General features: G+C 41.4%; 1 protein-coding gene across 5 annotated transcripts in view; it reads left to right on the top strand.

Annotated features, from left to right (window-relative positions):
* Nucleotides 1-26,161, top strand: part of LOC126236172 (tubulin monoglutamylase TTLL4-like) — a 257,463-nt gene that overhangs the window by 26,232 nt on the left and 205,070 nt on the right. For all 5 annotated transcript variants that reach the window (XR_007544877.1, XM_049945267.1, XM_049945269.1 and 2 more), the window contains exons 2-4: nt 120-1,379; nt 3,278-3,381; nt 16,329-16,384. Coding sequence is in view for 4 of the 5 variants with exons in the window: in XM_049945267.1 (XP_049801224.1) it covers nt 219-1,379; nt 3,278-3,381; nt 16,329-16,384 (1,321 nt within the window). In the remaining variant the exon portion in view is untranslated. The remainder of the gene's footprint in view (nt 1-119; nt 1,380-3,277; nt 3,382-16,328; nt 16,385-26,161) is intronic.

The raw sequence follows: 26,161 nt of genomic DNA, 5'->3' as shown, positions 1-26,161 counted from the left end.
AATATTAAAAACAAATGTTTTGGGGGTCCGGATACTTTTGATCACATAGTGTATATAGAAAATAGTTGTTGGAATTGAAGTAAACGTAACAATCCATCTTTTTTTTTTTCTTTTTCCAGGTTATGTTGAAGGTCCATCTCCAAATTTTTAACAGTAATATTGCAACCATAATCAGTCAGTGATGTAATCAACAAACAAACAAAAATAAAAATAAAAAAATGGCAACACCATATGTTCAGAAAGTTCACTTGGGCAATATGGCCTCAGCTTACCATAGTGGTGAAACAGTGTTTGAGTGTAATAAAGCAGTTAAAAGTACATTTAATTGTTTACAGTGCAATATTGAATATGCAAGTTGTCCTGCTTGTGATCAGCAACGTGGTGTTAAATGTGTACGTCGAAGGAGCAAGAGTGAGGGAATAGAAGCAGATCCCTTGAGAGAACATAACCGACTCCAAGAGACAAGCTATGACGTTCAGCATTGGAAGAGAAAAATAGTGAGAGAGTATGATTCTCACAACCGTATTTGCCGTCAGGATCCTTGTAGAAATGATGTAAATGAAGAATTGTATTCACGGTCGGAACCATTTATACAGCCTATGGAAATAGATATGGGTATAGAACATAAATTTCCACCCAATAGAATTCTTTCACCAGTAAAAAAGTTCAGAGAAAGGCTTCTACCACCAAACCACCATAATTTAAAGACTCATGATCACAGCAGATTAACACACAATACTTTGGTTCAACAATTGGGTGAGAATGCTAGGCAGTTGGATGAAGCCTGTGATACATATGATCCTAGTCTGGGGAGGGTGAGACCTGTGCCAAATTCTTCTCAAAGGAAACCTTCGAAAGCTCACTGTAGGAAAAACTTTCCATCTAATAACCAGCCTTGGGGGGATGGTGCCCACAATAATTTTGTATATTCACCATCAGAAACATTTTCTGCCAGTGGCAATCGTTATAATAGCTCTCAACTTAAACAGAATGTGGCTAGAAATGAAAGTCCTGTGTTTGATGATGACTTTTACTCAAGACTTCCCTTTCAGGAAGTTCCAAGTGATGTTCGGGACACATATTTACGTGATGTGGAAGCAATCCGAAGTAAGTTGCGTGAATTACGAGGTAGCACTGATGGTAAACGCATGAGACAGAGAAGTGAATCTGAACCTGGTGTTGGAAATGGAGGAATTCCAGCTGGATCATCATGGGAGCCAAAAAGAGCCAGAGACATTTCCCCAAAACTTCCAGAATGTAATGGCCATGTCAGAATGGGTGAATGCACCTCCAGACGAAAGATGTCCTCAAGTTTGTCAGATCCAGTCTGCAGTTACTTACCATCACAAAATCATCCATGCCATCGCCGTGAAGCGAAGGTAAAATATCTATGCATTGGTTTTATTAAAAATAATAAATTATGTAATGGCAGCCATTACATATGAGACTGCAATATTTTCTCACAAGATAGTTAATAAATTTATAAAGCAGTACATGTTGTAGTTCATATTACGTGAGCTTAAGTCTTGATGTTTCAGACCCTTGCATTTTAAGGTTCTCACAGTTTTCACAAACAGTTGTCAGAGAATTTTATGATAGGTTTCGCGTAAAATATTTTTTCAGGCTCTGTTGACTGTGTAAGATTTTTAAAAGTAGTATACATGCTTACATGGGGTTAATTATTCGACTTTTATGCCTCATAAGAGTGGATTCTGATTTATACTATTATCAATTGAAGTTTCTTCCAAAGCAGAATGTATAAATGTATATTGGAAAAGCTAATTTAGCTGAGTGCCAGAACCATTTGTTTTTCCAGGAGAACAGGAAAACTGTGCAGCAGTAATAACTTAAACAAATTCCTTATTTATTCTTTTGTTATCCATTGATAGTGAGGAATATGAGTATAACAAAATTTTGAGAAAACTGTAAGAAGCAGATTTTTGTGTAATTTTTAAAAATCAGAAAAGGTGTATGTTGATGTTACGTTGTTCTATGTGATCAAAGTCCAATCTTTAGATAAGTCTTTAGGCATGTATAGTGCTGTTATAAGATTGTCTTATTCACAAAAAAATTCAAGTATTGCATGAGTGTTCTTTTTCACTTAAGGGCACTACAAAAAACAAGCACATTCTGCATATCTCAAGTGATTGATAGTGATTCCATTTTTCAGAAATTCTGCTTTTCCCACTCAAGATGATCTCTGTAGCAACTTTTCTTGTAAAAAGACACCTGGATCTTATTTTGTGATTGCAGCCATGAAGCTGTTTTCAGACTTACGAAACTTGAGTTCTATGATGTCAGTGATACTGTTAGTAAAAAGATACACTAAAATGAAATCATCCTGTTGTCGTGCTGGCCTGCAGAGTTGTTACTACCTACACAAAGGTTACATTTGTAGTTTGTGAAGAGTCCCATATATGGGGCCCCTATTATGCACGAAACTAACTGGTTCTGTGCCACATTAGCCTTTACCACATTACCCCACATAACACACACACAAATGACTTAGTATGAAATGCCTGCCACGTAGATTCCTAAATTGTAAAAGATAACAGACGGTGCTAATATATACTGCTGTGAATAAGTTTGGGCAGTGCAGAACCTTCAACATGTCTGTAATTAAGACATAAATAAGATTGAATGTTAGAATGCTACTTATAAAATCAACTTCCTTCTCACTTTCTCCTTCATATTTTCAAATTAACTGAAATATCAAAGATCCACGTCACAACAGACACAGATCTAAGTTGGAATTATGAGGTACAGTTCTCATACACAAGCTGCCAGTAATACTCCAGCATTTCAAATATTTTGGTGTGCTGTTAGTTCTGGACATTATTTTGGTGTGCTGTTAGTTCTGGACATAGCACTGACATCTGGTGACACTGTGAAGAACTAAATGTTATCTGAATTTCTAGCTGCATCATACAGCTCAGCATTGGCATCAGTACAGTGGCTATGGAGGAAAAATAAGCTAATTGCCCAATTTTGACACTTAGGTCAATAAGCTTTTACACTCTTCATGTGGTAGATATGGGGGAATCAAATGTATGCTTTTGTATGTTTAGTATTCTCAGGTATCTCACATTCCATATTATTGGTAGCTAAATGTTTTATCTATATTTGATCCAGTGTACACTTCATTTGATGTTGCTTCTTTGTTCTGAACATTTGATTCACTACTACTTCTTACCTAATTTGCAAAATTCTGTAAATAAGGTATTACTGCAGATGACAGGAAAATCTTCTGTCAGAAAAATGTTGCTCTTCTTTTCAGCTTCCCTGTATCCCTCTGCAACCGAGCTGTGACGACTTCTCCAGAACTCTTCAGCTTCACTCGAGTGATCGGAGTATCTCCCTAGACTCAAGCCTTCACAATAAGTAAGATTATTAATCGTGTGTTAAACTCTGATATAAATGTGTTTCAGATAAAATTCCAACTGAGATGAAACTATTAATCAACAAGTAGAAGCAAAAATGAATTATGTGGATCTCAAGTACATAAAGGTTCTTACGCCACACCAAAAACTGAATGCTGTTACAGTTGTGAAACACCAACCTTTGCTTCTTGGGGAATTACCATCCATCGTTTTGTAGTTAATAATTTAAGTTTTGGTCTGACCTTCAGACAGAGATGGTTTAAATTTATCAATAATAATTTGATGTGGGGAATTAACGAAGAGCTTTTTATCTGAGGACACTATTACAAAAGACTTAACAGCCATAAAAGAGAAAAGTTTTTGAACTGGCAGTTGTGCACTCTTCACTGGCACATTAACCATTCAACATAAAGTCACAAGTTACCTCATATACTATAATTTAATGGAAACTTAAAATCCTGAGTTTATTCTTGCATCTTAGCAAGATCCTTATACTATGTTATTAGTTAAGTGTTGGACTGATAGAGCTTCCAGTTTGACACTTCTTGCTCAGCAGCAATCATTTGACTGCTGCTAGAGACCATTTTGAGCATAAACATCATCTATAGGATCGATACTAAGAAAATCATAGGTTGTTGATGTACAAAGGCAGATTAGGTTGGGTGCAGTCTATCTTTAGTGATAAGACTGTACCCAACCTAATCTGCCTTTGTACAACATCAATTGCAATGCTTCTTATCAAGAGTCTTGAAATGTGTGTGTGTGTGTGTGTGTGTGTGTGTGTGTGTAAACTCATTATATACTTCAGGAAAGTACAGACATATGTCTCTGTCAACTAATATTGTAATGACATCTATGAAACCATTTCTAAACAAAGGTCATTTCCGTAGTGTGAATAATTATCACAAATTTCCTCTACTGGCTGACCAACTTGGTTTCTCACAGGACTGATACATATGGAACTGTGTGGCCATGTGGAAGAGACATGTCTTCAACATTGCATAATAGAAAATTGAAGAAGGGTGAAATTGCTGCTTTTCAGGGAGGTAAAGTAACAAAAATTTGATGGAAGGAGAAGGGAGGTGTGTATTCTTGACCACCTTTCACAGCTGTGAGACACAAACTGCCACAAGATGTGGAGAGGTGTCAAAGCCAGTAGCAGCTGCACAACAATGACATGATGAGTGGAGTTGATAAGGTTGTTATCAGCCCCTTCCAAACAATCCAGCAACTCGGAAAAGAAGCGGTTAAATTCTACATAACTTACAGAATTTGTTTTGTGGTATACATTTGTACTCTTCATTAAAGATAGTAAGAACAATTCACTGTAGTTCTGTATTGCTGTTATTGAGAAGGTAATTTCAAAACGTGAAAAAGATGAATTTGCCTCAAAAGGAGTAGATCATTTGTCTTCAAGCACTAATCCCAGGCTTCAAGTTGAACACTATTTTGCATTGCTTATTCCACCTAATATAAAGAAAAAACATCCAACAAGAACTTGCATTATGTGCAGCCATGTATGCAGCAGACATTTTTGTAAGGACTGTAATGTAGTCCTGTGTGTTGTTTCTTGCGATCACATGTATAATAAAGCTACAAACATTTAAGTTAATGGTGAATCCACCGTTTAACCTCCAATATACCTTAGAACCGGGAAGAAGAATGTTCATCAATGGGCACACAAAAAAGAAAGAAAACTGGTAGCTTTCAGAGTTATCCTGTGATGAGCTAGTGTAAAACAAACACTCACACACTAGGCCTCTACATGGTACCAACTGAACTAACAGCGCTGAAGTGGCAAGTGGGCTGGCTGGTTGAGATGGGTTTAGTGCCAGTCAGGTGGAGTGGTTAGAGGAAAAGGGAGGGAGAGAGGGATTAAGGGTTGTTGGCTAGTGGTTCGGAGAGAGATGGCTGGTTTGCCTGCTAGGAATCTGGGGAAGGAGGGGTGGCAGGATTGTAACAGTTGGTGGGACGCAGCACACGCCAAAGGTGATGTGGGGATGCGAGTTGGGAGGGGGTGACTAGATGGAGGAAACGGAAGCTGTTGGATGGGGGATGTGGGAGCAGTGGGTTACCTGAGATTGAGGCCAAGACAATTACTGAAGTGGAGGATGTGTTTAAAGGATAATTCCCATCTGCATACTTCACAGAAGCCAGTGGTGGATGGAAGGATCCAGATGGCTGAGATTGTGAAGTAGCCATTGGAAATTATGTCGTGCTCAGATGGATTTTGTGCCACTAAGTGATCAGTTTTGTTCTTGACAACAGTATGGCAGTGGTAACCAATATAAAGCCTGAGTTACAGCAAAATCAAATCTACAACCTAAAAACACACATTGTCCATCAATAACAGCACGAGAAGCGATGCCTTTAACTTTATTCTTCACTCTGATAACAGCAGTTTTCAACTCAACGTTGTCTATAACCTTATACACAGTCGCGAACAAGCGTTGGCGAGAATGATAGTGACGCCCCATTGTGAGCTACTCAATGCTGTTGCACATGTACAACTCCAAGCCAGAGTTATAGTGATACCAGCTCCGCAAGGCTATTTACAGCCCAGCAACAGCCTTATCTAACTTCCTGCCATTGCGCAACCGAAAACGAATTTTTCTCTGTCACAGCTTCTTTAAGCAGTTGGGTAATTAAACCAACACGTATTAAACTATGAGAGAGTTACAGATCACACGCGCACACACACACACACACACACACACACACACACATTCACAGAGAGAGACAGAGACACAGGGGTGTCACAGATTACCGAGAGGGTGTGCCAGAGTGCCCCAGAGAGCTACAACACCAAGAAGAGTTTCTTTTCGGCTTTTGGCAAGATCAATGTGTAGCCTTTTTATTTGAGGTCAACACTTTATTTACGATAATACAGAGTTAAGTCACCAACAAGTAATACGTCTTCACAACACCCATGTCCCTTACACCAAAAATACACAGCCTCGTCATCATATACCTTCCTTTGACCATGAATACCTCACTACTACTTCACTAAAATATATTTGTATGGCAACTGACCAGCTGTAAACCAGGATGAATGGCCACTACCTAACTGTTGTCAGAAACATGGTTGACCACCCACCCTGGCATAATATGCAGCCAAACACAGCATGCTAAATTTCAGTGGCTGCTTCACAACCCAATCCATCTGGACCCTTCCCTACATCACCAGCTTCTCCGAACTACGTAGATGGGAGTTACCCTTAAATCTTCTGCGCTCATAATCGTCCTGGCTGGCCTCAGCATACAATAACCTGCAGTCCCCATACACTCCACCAGTTTCCCCTTCCTCTGTCCAGTCACCACCTCCACATTCATTTCTCCATGTCATATTCAGTGCAGTTTCCCACATCTGCTCTACAATCATGACAGCTCTCATCCCCACATTTCTAACCAGAAAACCGGCCACTACACTCTGATCCACCTTCCGAAAAATAGCAGTGACACTAATGCTTCTGATTTTCTGTGAGTGGTCTCCTTTAATCCAAAAGTATTTACATTCCATATGAACTTTCCTACAGCACCAAAAAGAATATTTAATTTTTCAAACTTTCATGACTTGTTTTGTACACAAATTTATTACAGATTGTAATTACAATTTGCAAGAGTTCATAACTTATTGTTGTGTTATTTTGAAGTATCTTTATGTACAACGAGTAGTTTACAAAGTTGCATAGTTTGTGGGTTTTGAAACATAATCTGTAAAAAAATTATGAAGTTAAGGAGTTATTTGTGTACTTACTAGTGTTTCTCCACAACTTAGCCTGCATAAGCTTTTGACATGTATATTGAACACCCCACCTCATCCATCTCTTCAACCCCCTATCTGTCCACCTCATTCTCCTGTCTCTATCTCATCCTCCCCACCCTCTCTCTCTTCATCTCCTCCTCCCCATCTCTTTGTCCATTTCCTCCACCTCCTATCCTAGACGATATCCCCCTCTAACCCTTCCATCCAACAATATCCTTCTCCCATCTCTCTTTCCATCTCCCATTCTTCCTTTTCCACCTGCCCACTACTGCTCTGCTCTGTGCCTTCCTCCTGCCTCATTCATCTCCCCCTCTTTACCTTTCCTCTTCCCCTCCCCCCCCCCTCACTATCTGTCCCCTCCTCTATCCATCTCAACCTGTTGCGAACCATGCTCATTGGCAAGTGTAGCCCCTGCAATTTCGTTCGATAAAGCAGGCTGATACTACAACCACAACACACCTTTCACGCAGGGCAGGCAACATTTTGGGGTCTGAAAAACTATTTCTTGCCCCAGACATGTAGGCTGTCCTGTAAAGCAGGTAGATTTGGCAGGCCAATACTGTTCCCACATAGCGTTGCTGTCATGCATGGTAGTCTATATGCCAGAAACTGGGGAAGAAACAAGTCTTTGCCTGTATATTTTCACTCCTATTGAAGCTAGGAGGTTATAAACTCCATAGTGCTAATACTTGTGAGGCCTACTGTTTCTGTGCCAAATTTGGTTGAAATCAGCACAGGGGTTTGGAGGAGATCCCAGACATACATACACTGCTTTATACAAATAATAGTTTTATCTTTCCTCATAAGACTAGGACCTCTTTTCCATGTAACCAGGCATTCTTCTTATTTACAGTACACAGATAGCATATTATAAGAGAGATTACACCCCACACGGAATCCAACAATTGGAAATAGTTATGCCATAAATAATAGAAAACAATAACTATAGCAGAAAAAAGGTTTATATTTATTTGTGAAAAGTAGAGTAATAATGATAAATTTCTGTCTGGTAAATCTCAAATGTGGGCACTGGCAACAGTACAAGTGAGAAGGGCTGGTAGATGGATATAAAATAAGTGAAAGAGGAGGAAAGAAAGTGGCATGACTGACTAAGAAACAAAAAGTAGTAGTAGTGTAAATTGCAGAAGTTGCAAGCATTTACTTTGTTTGACAGCAAAAAATGGCTACTTATGTTAATTTTCATTATAGAAAAGTAATTATGTTGTCAAAAGGAAGTTACCTTATGCTTGAATGTAATAATATATCAAATTTTGTGCAATGTGCACAGTAACCTGTTCCGGGGGGGGGGGGGGGGGGGGGGACAGTAGCAATGTAGGAGTATTTTGGAAAAGTTTTATGGATGGGCATGGTTGGGATACTAGATAAGTGCGACTTGTGCCATGTTGGATTATATCCCAATAAATTGAGATTTGGAATGATTTATTGTACAACCTTATGTTACACCTTCTGTGGGAAAAATATTCTGGAACATCAGGAAAGCATGGAAATCTGAAAATTTACGAAGAGCCTTCCATGCTCTTATTTTGAGCTGTTTGCTGGAAATCCCTGCCATGAGTTCTTGTGGGAAGCTAAGAGGGCAGAGAAGCTGATTGTTATAGCCAGTGAATTAGTTTGGATCGTGGGAGAAACAAATATTGCATTTTAACATAATAACATTCTATGGCTTACTATGTATCATAGTGCAATGAAATTGAATTTTCACAGAAATACAGGTTTTATGATTATTATATTCTTGGGGATATGGTCCATCTGTGGAACTAAATAGAAAGCTGTTTTTATGCCATACGCATTTTGCTTCGTTTTATTTATGAAACTTCATGTGTTACAGGCCACGGATGATGCTTCATAAATAAAATGAAGTGAAACACACAAAGGACAAAAACAAAAAGACCTACTTAGTCGCACATACAGACCACATCTCCAATAATATTAAAAGTATAATTGCTACTCACCATATAGTGAAGACGCTGAGTTGCAGGTAGGCACAAGAAAAAGACTGCCAGAAAGTAAGTCTGTCTCAGCAGCTAGAGACTGTGTGTGTGTGTGTGTGTGTGTGTGTGTGTGTGTGTGTTTTCTATTTCTGATGACGGCTTGTTGGCCAAAAGCTTATTTTCTGACAGTCTTTCTTGTTGTGCCTATCTGTGACCCAGCATCTGTGTCATATTGTGGGTAGCAACATCCCTTTCATAATATTATCACATTACATCCTGTATTTTCCTGTGAATAATAATAATAATAATAATATAGGTGCAACTGAGGAATGACGGAAAGAGGTGTAGCATATGCATGGAAATTAAATCTATGGCTGCGCAGTCAATCTACACAGTGATATCTATGTGTCCCGGAGAGCTGTGTCATCGCGACGTCTTTGTGATTCAATTACAGAAATTAATGGATTCCATGATTTGTCCAAGCTGAAGCCACTTTCTCTATTAATTAAATTCATCGCCAACTGAATTTCAGTTGCTTCTTTCACTACTGAGTCCCAGAAAGATGAAGTCAAGGCTAAAATTTTGACATTATCATAACCATAGAGTCCCCCCCCCCATGAACCATGGACCTTGCCGTTGGTGGGGAGGCTTGCGTGCCTCAGCGATACAGATGGCCATACCGTAGGTGCAACCACAACGGAGGGGCATCTGTTGAGAGGCCAGACAAACATGTGGTTCCTGAAGAGGGGCAGCAGCCTTTTCAGTAGTTGCAGGGGCAACAGTCTGGATGATTGACTGATCTGGCCTTGTAACATTAACCAAAACGGCCTTGCTGTGCTGGTACTGCGAACGGCTGAAAGCAAGGGGAAACTACAGCCGTAATTTTTCCCGAGGACATGCAGCTCTACTGTATGATTAAATGATGATGGCGTCCTCTTGTGTAAAATATTCCGGAGGTAAAATAGTCCCCCATTCGGATCTCCGGACGGGGACTACTCAAGAGGACGTCGTTATCAGGAGAAAGAAAACTGGCGTTCAATGGATCGGAGCGTGGAATGTCAGATCACTTAATCGGGCAGGTAGGTTAGAAAATTTAAAAAGGGAAATGGATAGGTTAAAGTTAGATATAGTGGGAATTAGTGAAGTTCGGTGGCAGGAGGAACAAGACTTTTGGTCAGGTGATTACAGGGTTATAAATACAAAATCAAATAGGGGTAATGCAGGAGTAGGTTTAATAATGAATAAAAGAATAGGAGTGCGGGTTAGCTACTACAAACAGCATAGTGAACGCATTATTGTGGCCAAGATAGACACAAAGCCCATGCCTACTACAGTAGTACAAGTTTATATGCCAACTAGCTCTGCAGATGATGAAGAAATAGATGAAATGTATGACGAGATAAAAGAAATTATTCAGGTAGTGAAGGGAGACGAAAATTTAATAGTCATGGGTGACTGGAATTCGTCAGTAGGAAAAGGGAGAGAAGGAAACATAGTAGGTGAATATGGATTGGGGGGAAGGAATGAAAGAGGAAGCCGCCTTGTAGAATTTTGCACAGAGCATAACTTAATCATAGCTAACACTTGGTTCAAGAATCATGAAAGGAGGCTGTATACATGGAAGAAGCCTGGAGATACTGACAGGTTTCAGATAGATTATATAATGGTAAGACAGAGATTCAGGAACCAGGTTTTAAATTGTAAGACATTTCCAGGGGCAGATGTGGATTCTGACCACAATCTATTGGTTATGAACTGCAGATTGAAACTGAAGAAACTGCAAAAAGGTGGGAATTTAAGGAGATGGGATCTGGATAAACTGAAAGAACCAGAGGTTGTAGAGAGTTTCAGGGAGAGCATAAGGGAACAATTGACAGGAATGGGGGAAAGAAATACAGTAGAAGATGAATGGGTAGCTCTGAGGGATGAAGTGGTGAAGGCAGCAGACGATCAAGTAGGTAAAAAGACGAGGGCTAATAGAAATCCTTGGGTAACAGAAGAAATATTGAATTTAATTGATGAAAGGAGAAATATAAAAATGCAGTAAATGAAGCAGGCAAAAAGGAATACAAACGTCTCAAAAATGAAATCGACAGAAAGTGCAAAATGGCTAAGCAGGGATGGCTAGAGGACAAATGTAAGGATGTAGAGGCTTGTCTCACTAGGGGTAAGATAGATACTGCCTACAGGAAAATTAAAGAGACCTTTGGAGAGAAGAGAACCACTTGTATGAATATCAAGAGCTCAGATGGAAACCCAGTTCTAAGCAAAGAAGGGAAGGCAGAAAGGTGGAAGGAGTATATAGAGGGTTTATACAAGGGAGATGTACTTGAGGAAAAAATTATGGAAATGGAAGAGGATGTAGATGAAGATGAAATGGGAGATAAGATACTGCGTGAAGAGTTTGACAGAGCACTGAAAGACCTGAGTCGAAACAAGGCCCCGGGAGTAGACAACATTCCATTAGAACTACTGATGGCCTCGGGAGAGCCAGTCCTGAAAAAACTCTACCATCTGGTGAGCAAGATGTATGAGACAGGCGAAATACCCTCAGACTTCAAGAAGAATATAATAATTCCAATCCCAAATAAAGCAGGTGTTGACAGATGTGAAAATTACCGAACTATCAGTTTAATAAGTCACAGCTGCAAAATACTAACGCGAATTCTTTACAGACGAATGGAAAAACTGGTAGAAGCCGACCTCGGGGATGATCAGTTTGGATTCCGTAGAAATGTTGGAACACGTGAGGCAATACTGACCTTACGACTTATCTTGGAAGAAAGATTAAGAAAAGGCAAACCTACGTTTCTAGCATTTGTAGACTTAGAGAAAGCTTTTGACAATGTTGACTGGAATACTCTCTTTCAAATTCTGAAGGTGGCAGGGGTAAAATACAGGGAGCGAAAGGCTATTTACAATTTGTACAGAAACCAGATGGCAGTTATAAGAGTCGAGGGGCATGAAAGGGAAGCAGTGGTTGGGAAGGGAGTGAGACAGGGTTGTAGCCTCTCCCCGATGTTATTCAATCTGTATATTGAGCAAGCAGTAAAGGAAACAAAAGAAAAATTCGGAGTAGGTATTAAAATTCATGGAGAAGAAGTAAAAACTTTGAGGTTCGCCGATGACATTGTAATTCTGTCAGAGACAGCAAAGGACTTGGAAGAGCAGTTGAACGGAATGGACAGTGTCTTGAAAGGAAGATATAAGATGAACATCAACAAAAGCAAAACGAGGATAATGGAATGTAGTCAAATTAAGTCGGGTGATGCTGAGGGAATTAGATTAGGAAATGAGACACTTAAAGTAGTAAAGGAGTTTTGCTATTTAGGGAGTAAAATAACCGATGATGGTCGAAGTAGAGAGGATATAAAATGTAGACTGGCAATGGCAAGGAAAGCGTTTCTCAAGAAGAGAAATTTGTTAACATCGAGTATAGATTTAGGTGTCAGGAAGTCGTTTCTGAAAGTATTTGTATGGAGTGTAGCCATGTATGGAAGTGAAACATGGACGATAACCAGTTTGGACAAGAATCGAATAGAAGCTTTCGAAATGTGGTGCTACAGAAGAATGCTGAAGATAAGGTGGGTAGATCACGTAACTAATGAGGAGGTATTGAATAGGATTGGGGAGAAGAGAAGTTTGTGGCACAACTTGACTAGAAGAAGGGATCGGTTGGTAGGACATGTTTTGAGGCATCAAGGGATCAAAATTTAGCATTGGAGGGCAGCGTGGAGGGTAAAAATCGTAGAGGGAGACCAAGAGATCAATACACTAAGCAGATTCAGAAGGATGTAGGTTGCAGTAGGTACTGGGAGATGAAGCAGCTTGCACAGGATAGAGTAGCATGGAGAGCTGCATCAAACCAGTCTCAGGACTGAAGACCACAACAACAACAACAGAGTGCCTAGTGTCAATACAGTGCTCTACCACCGCAGATTTATTTGGTTGTAAGTCTGTAGCACCTTGTATATCTTTGGCCACATATGCAGTGGTTGGGCTCTCGAGTTTAAAACGACGGAGCAAGTGCTGGACCATTAGTCACCTCAGCTCATTCTGAAGATGGTTGGACAATATTCAGCTGAAATATTGGAAGAAGCTGAATTTATGTGGCTGCATGCCCGAAATTTTACAGAAGAGTCTTTATGCCGTGAAAACATGAAGAAGCTATCGAACATGTTCATACATTGTCTAGCCCATGCAACAGTCTCCTCTCCCAAAAATTGCTTTGTCAATTTCCGCAATACCTAGCCCACTAAACTTTTCTCCTTGTTTCGCACCCACTTCTCTACAAAGGCTTTTCCAATTCACTACCATCTTTTCTGTCATATGCAGTTCACCTGTGTCTGCCCTGTTTAACCCTTAGATATGTTAACTGCAAAATTTTTGTGATACCTAATTTGCTTCCTGCAAACCAAGAATGTTTCTAATGCTGCAGCTTACTCAGCGGTCTTCCTTTTTGCAGCTCCACTTCAGGTCAGTACCCTTCTTAGAAGCAATGAGTCTCATAGCCGAACCACATCTTGCACATTTTTGTTCTTTTTCTGTGAATCTGTTCGATATGACTTCACCATATTGTTTTCGTAATCCGCAAGAACAAGGTCACTGGAACAAAAGTCCTTTGCCTCACCATAGGTGAAAATTCAACAGACGGAAATCATGTTTCTCCTCAAGAGAGAGTGCTATCTCATGTTTACATCATCTGATTTGATATTTCTCATTGGTTACTTACATGAAATGTGGCAACTACTACTATGGTTGCCTTGCAAGATGTTCAGCTTTTCTTTGGTGTTGATGGGACATGACCCCATAACTCCACTGTTAGAAGTTCCTGTGCGACACTTGATACAGGTATTATGGGAGCTTACATTACTACCTATTTTTCACAGCCAGTACTGTGACAGGTTAAGAGATATTAAGATCCAATAATGTATGCTTCAACATAAAAGGTGCCTAATTTCATGCATCAATAACGGAAACATAAAGATGGCAGCAAATGAAGATAAGGCCACCCATACAATGAGAGTTTTCTTGTCAGTCAGCTACCAACACCACATTCTGCCTTTCAGAATAAATCATTTAACATACAAATGTCAATATGCTGCAATAGCAGGAAATGAACAGAGGGCCCTTGTCACAATGCGTATAATTTGTGTGTGTCAATCATATCAAACAAATTTCTGTGTAATTCTATCTTGAAACTCTCCCATTTGTCTGTATTTGCATTAAAAAAATGGGATTGTGGGTCTGCCTTGATGCTGAACACTTACATAATTTGTTTATTATAACACAAGTCTTTTGCATAGAGATGGAACCGAGCAAGGTGGCGCAGTGGTTAGCACACTGGACTCGCATTCGGGAGGATGATGGTTCAATCCTGCATCCGGCCATCCTGATTTAGGTTTTCCGTGATTTCCCTAAATCGCTTCAGGCAAATGCTGGGATGGTTCCTTTGAAAGGGCACGGCCGACTTCCTTCCCCATCCTTCCCTAATCTGATGAGACCGATGACCTCATAGTTTGGTCTCTGCCCCCAAATCAACCTCCAACCCCATAAAGGTGGACCCATAGTCCCAATTAAAATTCTGTGTTTTCTAATAATAAATCTGTATCTTGCTATACTGCAAACAAGTGCAGTGTGTGGATGGCCCATATTAAAGGTTAGCCACAGAAGTCATCCTGCACATGGCAACAGTATTTTCTTCCCAATTGAGGTGCTCATCCAAAATATGGTGTTATAATACAACAGAGAACAATTGGAAACAGTTGTTCACAGAATTCTGGGCTGATTAACTTCTTATGGTATATTAAAATTGCTTGTCTTTTCAGTATTTAGGCTATTTGCCCATATGAACACCGAAGAAAGATACCATTCATATGGATAATGATGCTGGCCGATGTGGCAGAGCGGTTCTAGGCACTTCAGTCTGGAACCCCGCGACCGCTATGGTCGCAGGTTCGAATCTTGCTTCGGGCATGGATGTGTGTGATGTCCTTAGGTTAGTTAGGTTTAAGTAGTTCTAAGTTCTAGGGGACTGATGACCTCAGATGTTAAGTCCCATAGTGCTCAGAGCCATTTTGGATAATGACAGTGTTGATGTCTTCTGGTTTGGATCTCAAGTAAAATGGGAGGTCATTGCAATAAAAATGATATTTACAGGAAGATAGCACTAGTCAGATGTCATTAGTAAATGAGAACAACAATAGCGTGTTGTGGTCTGAGCCTTGTGATACTCTTGGGAGAACTGGTATGCAGTAATACTTAATTCGCAGTCGTACTGCTGCCTGTTTCTCAAATAGCTTTCACATCACTTCAGCACACCATCTGAAAATTTTAACCATCATATTTTTCCAAGCGCTGTCAAAGTTGATGGTATTAACTGCTTTTCAGGATCTGTCAGTATTGTGGTGCTGTGGCCTCACATTTTTCTAATAGTAATTTTCAGTTCATCAGCTCCCTTAATTAGTGAAGTGTATTGGCTATAGCGTTTGCGAACCCAGAGTAATATTGTAATATAAGATGAATATGCATTAGCATTCAGTGGGCTTATTGTAGACAGTATATTCCAGGGTCTAGGAAACATCAGATAAAACAATGGTCAGAAATCGCAGAATGATGCTCGCCTTTCCTTCCTGGGTCAGTGTCAAACTATACTGTTTCTTCTAGTGAATAAGGTATATCCTGTTCATGAGGAAAAATTAAAATATTCAGTGTCCTGAATGCACTATTTTTATATACCATCTTCAGTTCTTTTTTGTCTTGTACATTAATATTTTTTTATGTGATAGCCTAACAATTAACCAACAGTTATTGAGTAGTGCTACTTTGAAGGCAAATATATCTATCATTTGAGTTGTCTTTGATGCTTTCATCTTGTGGAAAATTATAATGCAGCCTTAATGAGCTAAATAGCAGTCTCATATCTGTTTAGTGCAAGGTCTTATCTTTTGTTACATTGGATGTTTAGATGTGATTTTTGGTCAAGACTTGTACTAGCAAATGTTTTTAATATTTATCTGCTCCTATCTTTACTTATGTTAGTTTTAATAATTTGCAATTAATTGCTTCACTTAAGTTGTTGATTTTGTTAAACTGATCTTTGATCTGGACATTTTCTGTTAAGCTGCCTACGAGTAGGTCCTATTTTGCTGTTCCACATTAACTTTTGTATCTTTTTCTCCTCAGCAGTTTCAGAACACACACTCACAGATAAACTTGTTTTTGTTTCAGTTACAGTGGAGAAGATGGTGACAGTAAAGGTGAGCCAGCAGAAGACAGTGAGGAAGGTAATTCGAGCATTGATTTCAAAATAAATGTAGTCAAGTTTTTAGGGTTTACAGTGAAGATCATTAAGCAAGACACTCTTTGCAGACAACAGGATTTTGTAATGATGGATAACGTTTATTTAATATCCCATTTATGATTTATTTTGAAGAAACATTGGTGCCATCTACAGTTTGAAGCACTATTTTGAAATGTAATTTATTTTAAGAGTATTGGGTCTGTAAACAGCACTTAATTTAAAATCCGTGTTGGCAACTGGCAGCCCACAGGCCAGATCTGGCCTGTGATTGGCTTCTGTTTGGCCTGCTGAACAAATTTGTGGGGAGGGAGCGAGGTCCTAGCATTGCACTCCACCAGGAAAACATTTTCAGATGGCTCACATCATTTTTGCAACTCATGACAAAGATAAATGCTTACTCTGCACATGTGCAATCCATTTCGCCGGCCGAAGTGGCCGTGCGGTTAAAGGCGCTGCAGTCTGGAACCGCAAGACCGCTACGGTCGCAGGTTCGAATCCTGCCTCGGGCATGGATGTTTGTGATGTCCTTAGGTTAGTTAGGTTTAACTAGTTCTAAGTTCTAGGGGACTAATGACCTCAGAAGTTGAGTCCCATAGTGCTCAGAGCCATTTTTTGCAATCCATTTCAGCACGACTGCATTTGAGCAACAGAGAGACACACATTTTCAGGCTTAGCACAAAGTTATGGCCCATGTGCTCGTGTGTGTGTGTCTGCTACACAGTGATAGATCACAGATGGTAGTAGGTGACATTAGTACAGAAATTACCATCTATTTCTCAAAAGTGCTGGTTTTAACAGCAGCAGCAACTTCATGAACAAACTAGTTATCTGTTGTTGGCTTAAACATAAAGTTCTGTGCAAGTTGTTTGTTAATTTGTGCAAGTGTTTCTTTGTATCATTACTGAATTTGGAAAATGTCTAGCATTAAGAAGAGGAAAGTACATGCTGAATGTTGCCAGGAGAAATGGATGGAGGATTATTTCTTTATCATTTAAGAAATAAAACCATTTGCTTGTATGGTGAATCACTGTCTGTTATGAAAAAGCAGTTTTGTATGAAATACGTTTTGAAGTATAGAAAAAAAATAGTGAAACATTCAATTTACCATGGAGACAACTCTCTGGAGTTTGTTATGATTAGGCACCTTTGATGGTCAGTTCATGAAAAGATTTTATTGGCATATTAAATGAAAAATCTATTGAATTAAATATTGAGAAAGCTATTGTAACAATTCTTCAGCATCAATTTTATAGAGTCCCATGCACTACATCATTGCCAGTTCAATATTTGGATGATGTATGCTCCAATCATGAAAATTTCAGTTACCATTACAGAGTGAAATGGCTGAGTATGGGCAAAATACTGAAACATTTTTATGACCTTCAACAAGCAATAGCAGATTTTTTGACTGTTAAAGAGAGTTCATTTGTCATTGGCTGAAGTAGAGCCCCAACAGATTTGTGAGTTAGTCTTTCTGATTGAAATCACAGGTTATTTAAATGGCTTAAATAACAAACTTCAGAAGCCGAGCCAGTTAGCTCACTAATCAAGCAGCCATCTGGAAGCTTTTCGGACCAAGATGTGCTTGTGGTAAATGCAGATGAGAGCTGGCAACTGTTAGACAGCACTTTTGCCATACTTGCTAACACTTCAAATTGTGACATAGAAAAAGCACCAGAAAACCTTTAAGTGGGACTTGTTGCATTTCAGAATTTATCTTTAAAATCTAAGGCCTGGCCGTATTTTATATTTCACGGAGAAAAAATAGTTACACAATTGAGATCATTTGCAAGAAAGAAAATTTGTCTTTTTGGAAGCACACTTAAGTGTGAACAATTCTCCTCTCTCATTAAAATAAATAAATTCACTATATGTAAAAGGTTAACAGTGACAACCTGGAAAATGCCCTAAGACTCATGTCAGCGATGTAAATCTAGATATGAACAATCTTGTGTAAAAATTCAAGCTCAGAAATATCATATTAAACTGCTGTTGATTTTTCAATGACTGAATAACTGTAAATCAAACTGTGGGAAGTCCAGCTTGGAATATCAACAATATTACAAAAGCGATAGGTTGCCACTCACCCTAAAGGTGACATATTAAGCTGCAGAAAAGCACAGCAAGAAGACTATTATACATCTGAGCTTTTGGCCAGTCTTCTTCAGAAAGAAAGCTATGCACACATTCACATGAGCAAGCACACCTCGTACACATGACTGCTATCTTTGGCCAGAATGCCAGCCATTAAATGTGGTTTTCCTACAAGCTGATGGCAAAATTTGTGTGTTTGGTGTATTTGATGTAGACAAAGTTGATGTTTTTCACATGAGTTTCTATGCAAGATGATATCATGTGTTCTCAAAAAGGTGTAAGTTGTTGCGATGACCTACCAGGAAGCAAGGCACCAAGCTATAATATATTGTCCTACAACAGTTATAGACAATATTGTTTTGACCCTGTGTTCCACGGCACTGGTCTCAACTATCTCTCTCTCTCTCTCTCTCTCTCTCTCTCTCTCTCTCTCTCTCTCTCTCTCTCTCTGCCCCCCCTCCCTCCCCCCCCCCTCTCCCTCCCCCTCCCCCACGCGCGCACACACACACACACACACACACACACAGTGTACGTAGTATCAGTGAGCATGTTGTCTGTATGTAGAATGAGGAAGGCGCACAATATATATGAGTGTGAGGGCAGATTGTGATGGCCCAGAGGCTCAGTACAAGCACTTCAGAAACTGCATGACTTGTTGGGTGTCAGAGGAGTGCTGTGGTGTCTGTCTTCAACATGTGATGAAACCAAAGTGAAACCATGTCCAGATGTCATGGGGCTGGGTGGCCACATCTCATTACAGATGTTGAGCATTGTACACTTAGCAGACAGGCAGTGAACTGTTGCGGAACTAACATCAGACTTTATTGTTGGTCAGAGGAAAAGTGTGTCTGAACACCCAGTGCACCAACTACTCCCAATGATAGGCCTGTGCAGCTGACGACCCATGCATGTGCCAGTGTTAACGTGACAACATCAGCAATTATGACTGAAATGAGCATGTGACCATAGGCACTGGACATTCTCACAGTGGCAGAGCATTGCACAATCTGATGAATTCCATACCTCCTCCATCATGCTGATGGGAGGGTGCGAATCCGTTGTCTTCCAAGGGAACAGCTCCTTGACACTTGACTGTGGGATGGAGACAAGCAGACGTCACCTCCATTATTCTCTGGAAAAATTTACACGGTCATCTGGGTCCAGTGGAGATTGTGCAAGGCACCATAAAGGCCAAGGAGTATCGTACACTGGTCGCAGACCTTGTACGCCCAACGGCATTGACATTTTTCAGCAAGATAATATGCTACATCACAAGGCCAAGGGTGCAATGGAGTGGTTCAAGGAACACAGTGGCAAGTTTCAATTGATGTGCCGCCCCCCCCCCCCCTCCCCTCAAACTCGCCAGATCTGAACCCAACTGAACACCTGGAATGCGAGTGAACATGGCATCAGAGTTCATCGACCTCCTCCTCATAATTTATGGGAATTAGGTGACTCGTGCATGCAGATGTGTTGTGAGCTCCCTCCAACAGCCTACCGAGCCTCATTCCTTCCATGCCGTGATGCATTGCTGCTGTTATTCGTGCCAAAGGTGGACATACCGGCTATTAGGCAGGTGTCACAATGTTCTGGCTGATCAGTGTATGGCCTGCTTATCTTATTTTGACAGAGCCATTGTATTTCACGTGTTGCTTTCTACTGTTTAATTTTAAAATATATTATCCATAAACAGATGCTATACCTCCTAACTTCAGCATTAGAGGTGCTGTTATCGCATCTCATGAATACTGCGAAGACTGGTGCCTATCGTCTGCAAAGGTAGAAATGTCAAAGGGAAGTTATGGGGCCTTCACATGTTCAATGAGTATGTCAGTGTATTAATAAAATGGCAGTCAATATTAGAACTACTGTTGTTGTTGTTGTTGTGGTCTTCAGTCCTGAGACTGGTTTGATGCAGCTCTCCATGCTACTCTATCCTGTGCAAGCTTCTTCATCTCCCAGTACCTACTGCAACCTACATCCTTCTGAATCTGCTTAGTGTATGCATCTCTTGGTCTCCCCCTACAATTTTTACCCTCCACACTGCCCTCCAATGCTAAATTGGTGATCCCTTGATGCCTCAGAACATGTCCTACCAACTGATCCCTTCTTCTGGTCAAGTTGTGCCACAAACTCCTCTTCTCCCCAATCCTATTCAGTACCTCCTCATTAGTTATGTGATCTACCCATCTAATCAGTATTGATGCCGATCAAAATAATCTTAGGATTACCAGTACATACTGAGTGTGAGTACTATTGGTTTGACAGTTCACTATTCTATTGTTCGCATTTTTCCAGTTTGGCTTCTGTGTAATACACCTAATATACAAACTTTTTAAAATGAACAATGAAATGGTGGCATAATTTGTCATTGTGGTCTTCAGTCCGAAGACTGGTTTATGCAGCTCTCCACATTACTCTAGCCTGTGCAAGCCTCTTCATCTCCGAATAACTACTGCAGCCTACATCTTTCTGAATCTGCTTAACCCCTCCTCCCCCCCCCTACACACACACACACACACACACACACACACACACACACAGAATGTGTTCAATCAACAGATCCCTTCTTTTGTTCAACTTGTGCAACAGATTTTTTTTTGTCTCCCCAATTCTGTTCTCTACTTCCTCATTAGTTACATGATCACCCCATCTGATCTTCTGCATTCTTCTGTTGCACCACATTTCAAAAGCTTCTATTCTCTTTTTATCTAAAGTGTTTATTGCCCATATGTCACTTCCATTTAAGTCTACACTTCCAACAAGTACATTCAGAAAAACTTCCTAACACTTAAATCTATATTTGATGTTAACAAATTTCAGTTATCAGTTATTTTGCTGCCTAAATAGCAAAAGTCATCTAACACTTCAAGTGTCTCATTTTCTAATATAATTCCCTCAGTATTCCCTGATTTAATTAGACTATATTCCATATTCCTTGTTTTGCTTTTATTGATGTTTATCTTATATCCTTCTTTCATGACACTGTTCATTCCATTCAATTGCTCTTCCAAGTTCTTTGCTGTTTGTGACAATTGCAGTGTCATTGGCAAACCACCTCCTCCCCCCCTGCCGCTTCTCCCCCCTGCCGCTTCTCCCCCCTGCCGCTTCTCCCCCCTGCCGCTTCTCCCCCCTGCCGCTTCTCCCCCCTGCCGCTTCTCCCCCCCTGCCGCTTCTCCCCCCCTGCCGCTTCTCCCCCCCTGCCGCTTCTCCCCCCCTGCCGCTTCTCCCCCCCTGCCGCTTCTCCCCCCCTGCCGCTTCTCCCCCCCTGCCGCTTCTCCCCCCCTGCCGCTTCTCCCCCCCTGCCGCTTCTCCCCCCCTGCCGCTTCTCCCCCCCTGCCGCTTCTCCCCCCCTGCCGCTTCTCCCCCCCTGCCGCTTCTCCCCCCCTGCCGCTTCTCCCCCCCTGCCGCTTCTCCCCCCCTGCCGCTTCTCCCCCCCTGCCGCTTCTCCCCCCCTGCCGCTTCTCCCCCCCTGCCGCTTCTCCCCCCCTGCCGCTTCTCCCCCCCTGCCGCTTCTCCCCCCCTGCCGCTTCTCCCCCCCTGCCGCTTCTCCCCCCCTGCCGCTTCTCCCCCCCTGCCGCTTCTCCCCCCCTGCCGCTTCTCCCCCCCTGCCGCTTCTCCCCCCCTGCCGCTTCTCCCCCCCTGCCGCTTCTCCCCCCCTGCCGCTTCTCCCCCCCTGCCGCTTCTCCCCCCCTGCCGCTTCTCCCCCCCTGCCGCTTCTCCCCCCCTGCCGCTTCTCCCCCCCTGCCGCTTCTCCCCCCCTGCCGCTTCTCCCCCCCTGCCGCTTCTCCCCCCCTGCCGCTTCTCCCCCCCTGCCGCTTCTCCCCCCCTGCCGCTTCTCCCCCCCTGCCGCTTCTCCCCCCCTGCCGCTTCTCCCCCCCTGCCGCTTCTCCCCCCCTGCCGCTTCTCCCCCCCTGCCGCTTCTCCCCCCCTGCCGCTTCTCCCCCCCTGCCGCTTCTCCCCCCCTGCCGCTTCTCCCCCCCTGCCGCTTCTCCCCCCCTGCCGCTTCTCCCCCCCTGCCGCTCCTCCCCCCCTGCCGCTCCTCCCCCCCTGCCGCTCCTCCCCCCCTGCCGCTCCTCCCCCCCGCCGCTCCTCCCCCGCCGCCGCTCCTCCCCCCCGCCGCTACTCCCCCCCCGCCGCTCCTCCCCCCCCTTCGCCGCTCTTCCCCCCTTCGCCCCCTCCCCCCCCCTTCGCCCGCTCTTCCCCCCTTCGCCGCTCTTCCCCCCTTCGCCGCTCTTCCCCCCTTCGCCCCCTCCCCCCCTTCGCCGCTCCTCCCCCCCCCCCGCCGCCGCCGCCGATCCTCTCCCCACCCCGCCGCCGCCGCTCCTCCCCCACCCCTCCGTCCCCCCTTTCTCCCCCCGTTTCTTCCCCCCTCCCCCTGGACTTTAATTACTATACCAATTTTTATTCGATTTCCTTCACTGCTTGTTCAATGTACATATCAAATAACATCAGGAATTAGCTACAACCCTTCTCACTCCTTTCTGAGGCACTGTTTCTCTTTCATGCCCTCGACTCTTATAACTGTCTTCTAAGGTAAGTCATAAAGTGAGTATTGCCTCGCGTGTTCTTACATTTCTCTGGAACCAAACTGATTTTTTTCGAGGTTGGCTCCCACCAGTTTTTCCATTCTCCTGCTGAGAATTTGTTAGTATCTTGCAAAAAAACTTGTTAAACAGATAGTTCAGTAATTTGCACATAACTGAGCAACAGATTTCCACCAAGCCTTATATTTTTACCCATTGCTCCTCTTCTGCCTTCACTATTTCATCTCTTAAAGCTACCCATTCATCTTCCTTTCCTCTCTTCTAGTCAACCGTTGCTGAATGCTCTCACTGAAACTTACAACTACTTCTGGTTCTTTCAACTAATCCATGTTCCATCTCCTTAATTTCCTGCCTTTATTCGAATTTCTTCCATTTTAATGTACAATTCTTAACTAATAAATTTTGGTCAGACCACATCTGCCCCTGGAAATGTCTTAAAATTTAAAATCTGGTTCCTAAATGTGTGTCTGTTATATAATCGATCTGAAACCTCCCGGTGTCTCTAGGTCTCTTCCAGATATACACCGTTCTTTTATGGTTCTTAAACAGTGTGTCAGTGATGATTATGCTCTGTTCAAAACCCTACCAGGCAGCTGCCTCTTTCGTTCCATGCCCCTAGTCCATATTTATCTACCATTTTTCCTCGTCTTCCTTTTCCTACTATCAAATTCCAGTCTCTTATCGCAATTATATTTTCATCTCCTTTAACTGTCTGAATTATTTCTTTAATCTTATTGTACAGCTCTTCATCTGTGGATATAGTTGACATGTAAACTTGTACCACTGTGGTAGGTGTGCCCTTTGTGTCTATCTTGGATACGAGAATGTGTTCAATATGCTATTCATAGTATCTGACCCGCATTCCAATTTTCTTACTAATTATTAAATCCACTCCTTTATTGCCCCTATTTGACCTTCTATTTGTAACCCAGTATTCACCTGACCAGCAGTCCAGTTCCTCCGGCCGCTGAACATCACTAATTCCCACTATATCTAACTTCAACTTATCCATTTCACTTCTTAAATTTTCTAACCTACCTGCCCAATTAGGGGCTAACACATTCCATGCTCCAATCTGTAGAATGCCCGTCTTATTTCTCCTGAAGATGATATCCTCCTGAGTAGTCGCCATCTGGAGATCCAAATGGGGACTATTTTACCTCGGGAATATTTTACTCAAGATTACAGCACTATCATTTAACCATACAACAGATGTGCATGACCTCGGGAAAAATTATAGCTGTAGTTTCCCCTTTGCTTTCAGCCGTTTGCAATACCAGCACAGCAAGGCCAATTTGGTTAATGTTTCAAGGCCATATTAGTCAATCATCCAGACTGTTGCCCCTGCAACTACTGAAAAGGCTGCTGCCCCTCTTCTGGAACCACACGTTTGTCTGTCCTTCCTACAGATATCCCTCTCTTGTGGTTTTACTTAAGACACAGCTATCTGTATTGCTGAGGCATGGAAGCCTCCCCACGGACGCCAAGGTCCATGGTTTTTAGTTAGTGTTACAGAAACAAACTATGCCTATGCAATCAGTCATCAAAGTATTTTTGGACAAATATTTAAAAAATGCTTGTCAGTAGTGTTTGTGGACAGTAACACACTTTCACACAGCTTGTGGCCAAAAATCACAAAGTTACTCGCAATTGCTTGTCAACTGGGATTGCGTATCTCATTGCCATATTTTGTTTTTCTGGGCTTTCTTGTATTAACACTAGTAAATAATTCTTGTCTGTTGGGGATATATTATAACACTGCAGTTGTTGGAACTGAAGTTATTTATGATTAAGTAGCTACAACCAGTTGCTTTGGTAGGCATTTATTTTTCTTGATTACATTTCAATATGCTTAGCATTTACATTTATTTACATGTCATGAACATTGTTTCTTTAGAAACAGTGTTGCAGAATTTTGCATTGAAATTTTTTAAGACAGCTTTTGTAAAATGTCTTCCGTAAATAAACAGTAGTCATGGCACACACATAAATGTAAACATCTGAAAATAGGAGGAACATTAATTTTATGTGCTCTTAAAAATATGTAGTTCGTTGTCATGATACGTCAGGAAAGGCGTGGCTGTCATGTCAGTGTGTTACCCCATAATGTTAACGTCACATATGCTATAGTTTTGACTTTATGTGCTACGAGTGCTGCTGTCGCATAATGTAACCTGGCAACCTGTGAGCTTAAGTATGTGAATGAGGCCAGCAGGTCACCTTAGATTTCCCATGCCCAGTTTAAAAGATAAGAAATTAATCATCATGAATCAATTTCCGACTGAAAAATAGCTTTTTGGGTGCAGAAGAGTTAACAAAAGCTTTCATGATCCATTTTCTTGAAAGTTGATATGAACTTGAAGGTTCAGCCATAATGGTATGTGACTAAGCCAGAGGAAAATGTTATGGTCATTCAGTTCTTTTGTCAGCTATACTTATCATTTTAAACTTTTGCAACTCTGAAGATTGCATGCAATAAGAGAAACCACAATCTAGGTGCCGGGCTTTGGCAGCTTTATAATTGCAGCTGCATACAGTGATGAAACAAAATCTCCTCTACCACCTTAGAAACAATTATTTTCATGAAATACCAGATTTCAGTGTGTTTTCCAAGTTCATTAATTTTGCTGTTCAGAGTTTTACAATCAACTGTGTTTAAATTACAATTAGAATTTCCAGTGCTGTACTAAAAGCTGTTCCTGTAGTGGCTATTGATTACTTTGCACTTGGCTATCTTTATTTTTGAATATTTATTGCCTATTTTGTGCACAACATGAATTTTATTTTTTGACTCTTCTGTCTTCAGTTTAAATTTATTCAGGTGTGGAAACTGTGAAAGTGGTTAGCCTTCTTTTTTTTCTTTCAAAGTCCCTTGTATAATTTACACAAAATAAAATATTGACACAGTTAAAACCATAAATTGTGTTAGAAATATCACCAATTAACAAATACTGGTACAACATATCATGACTTTGCAAAAGCCAGTTTGGCATTAAGCTTCCTTGAATTTTAAAGATCGTCATTTAGAAGAAGTAATTATTTATTATTTTGAGAACTTTGCTAGCTCTCTGACGATTCTTGCTTTAGAGTTCTGGAGAAATGTTTGTTCAGAAGCTAGC

The sequence above is a fragment of the Schistocerca nitens genome, chromosome 2 (assembly GCF_023898315.1).
Source record: "Schistocerca nitens isolate TAMUIC-IGC-003100 chromosome 2, iqSchNite1.1, whole genome shotgun sequence".
NCBI classification, from domain to species: domain Eukaryota; kingdom Metazoa; phylum Arthropoda; class Insecta; order Orthoptera; family Acrididae; genus Schistocerca; species Schistocerca nitens.
This window is presented reverse-complemented; position numbering and strand designations above follow the sequence as displayed.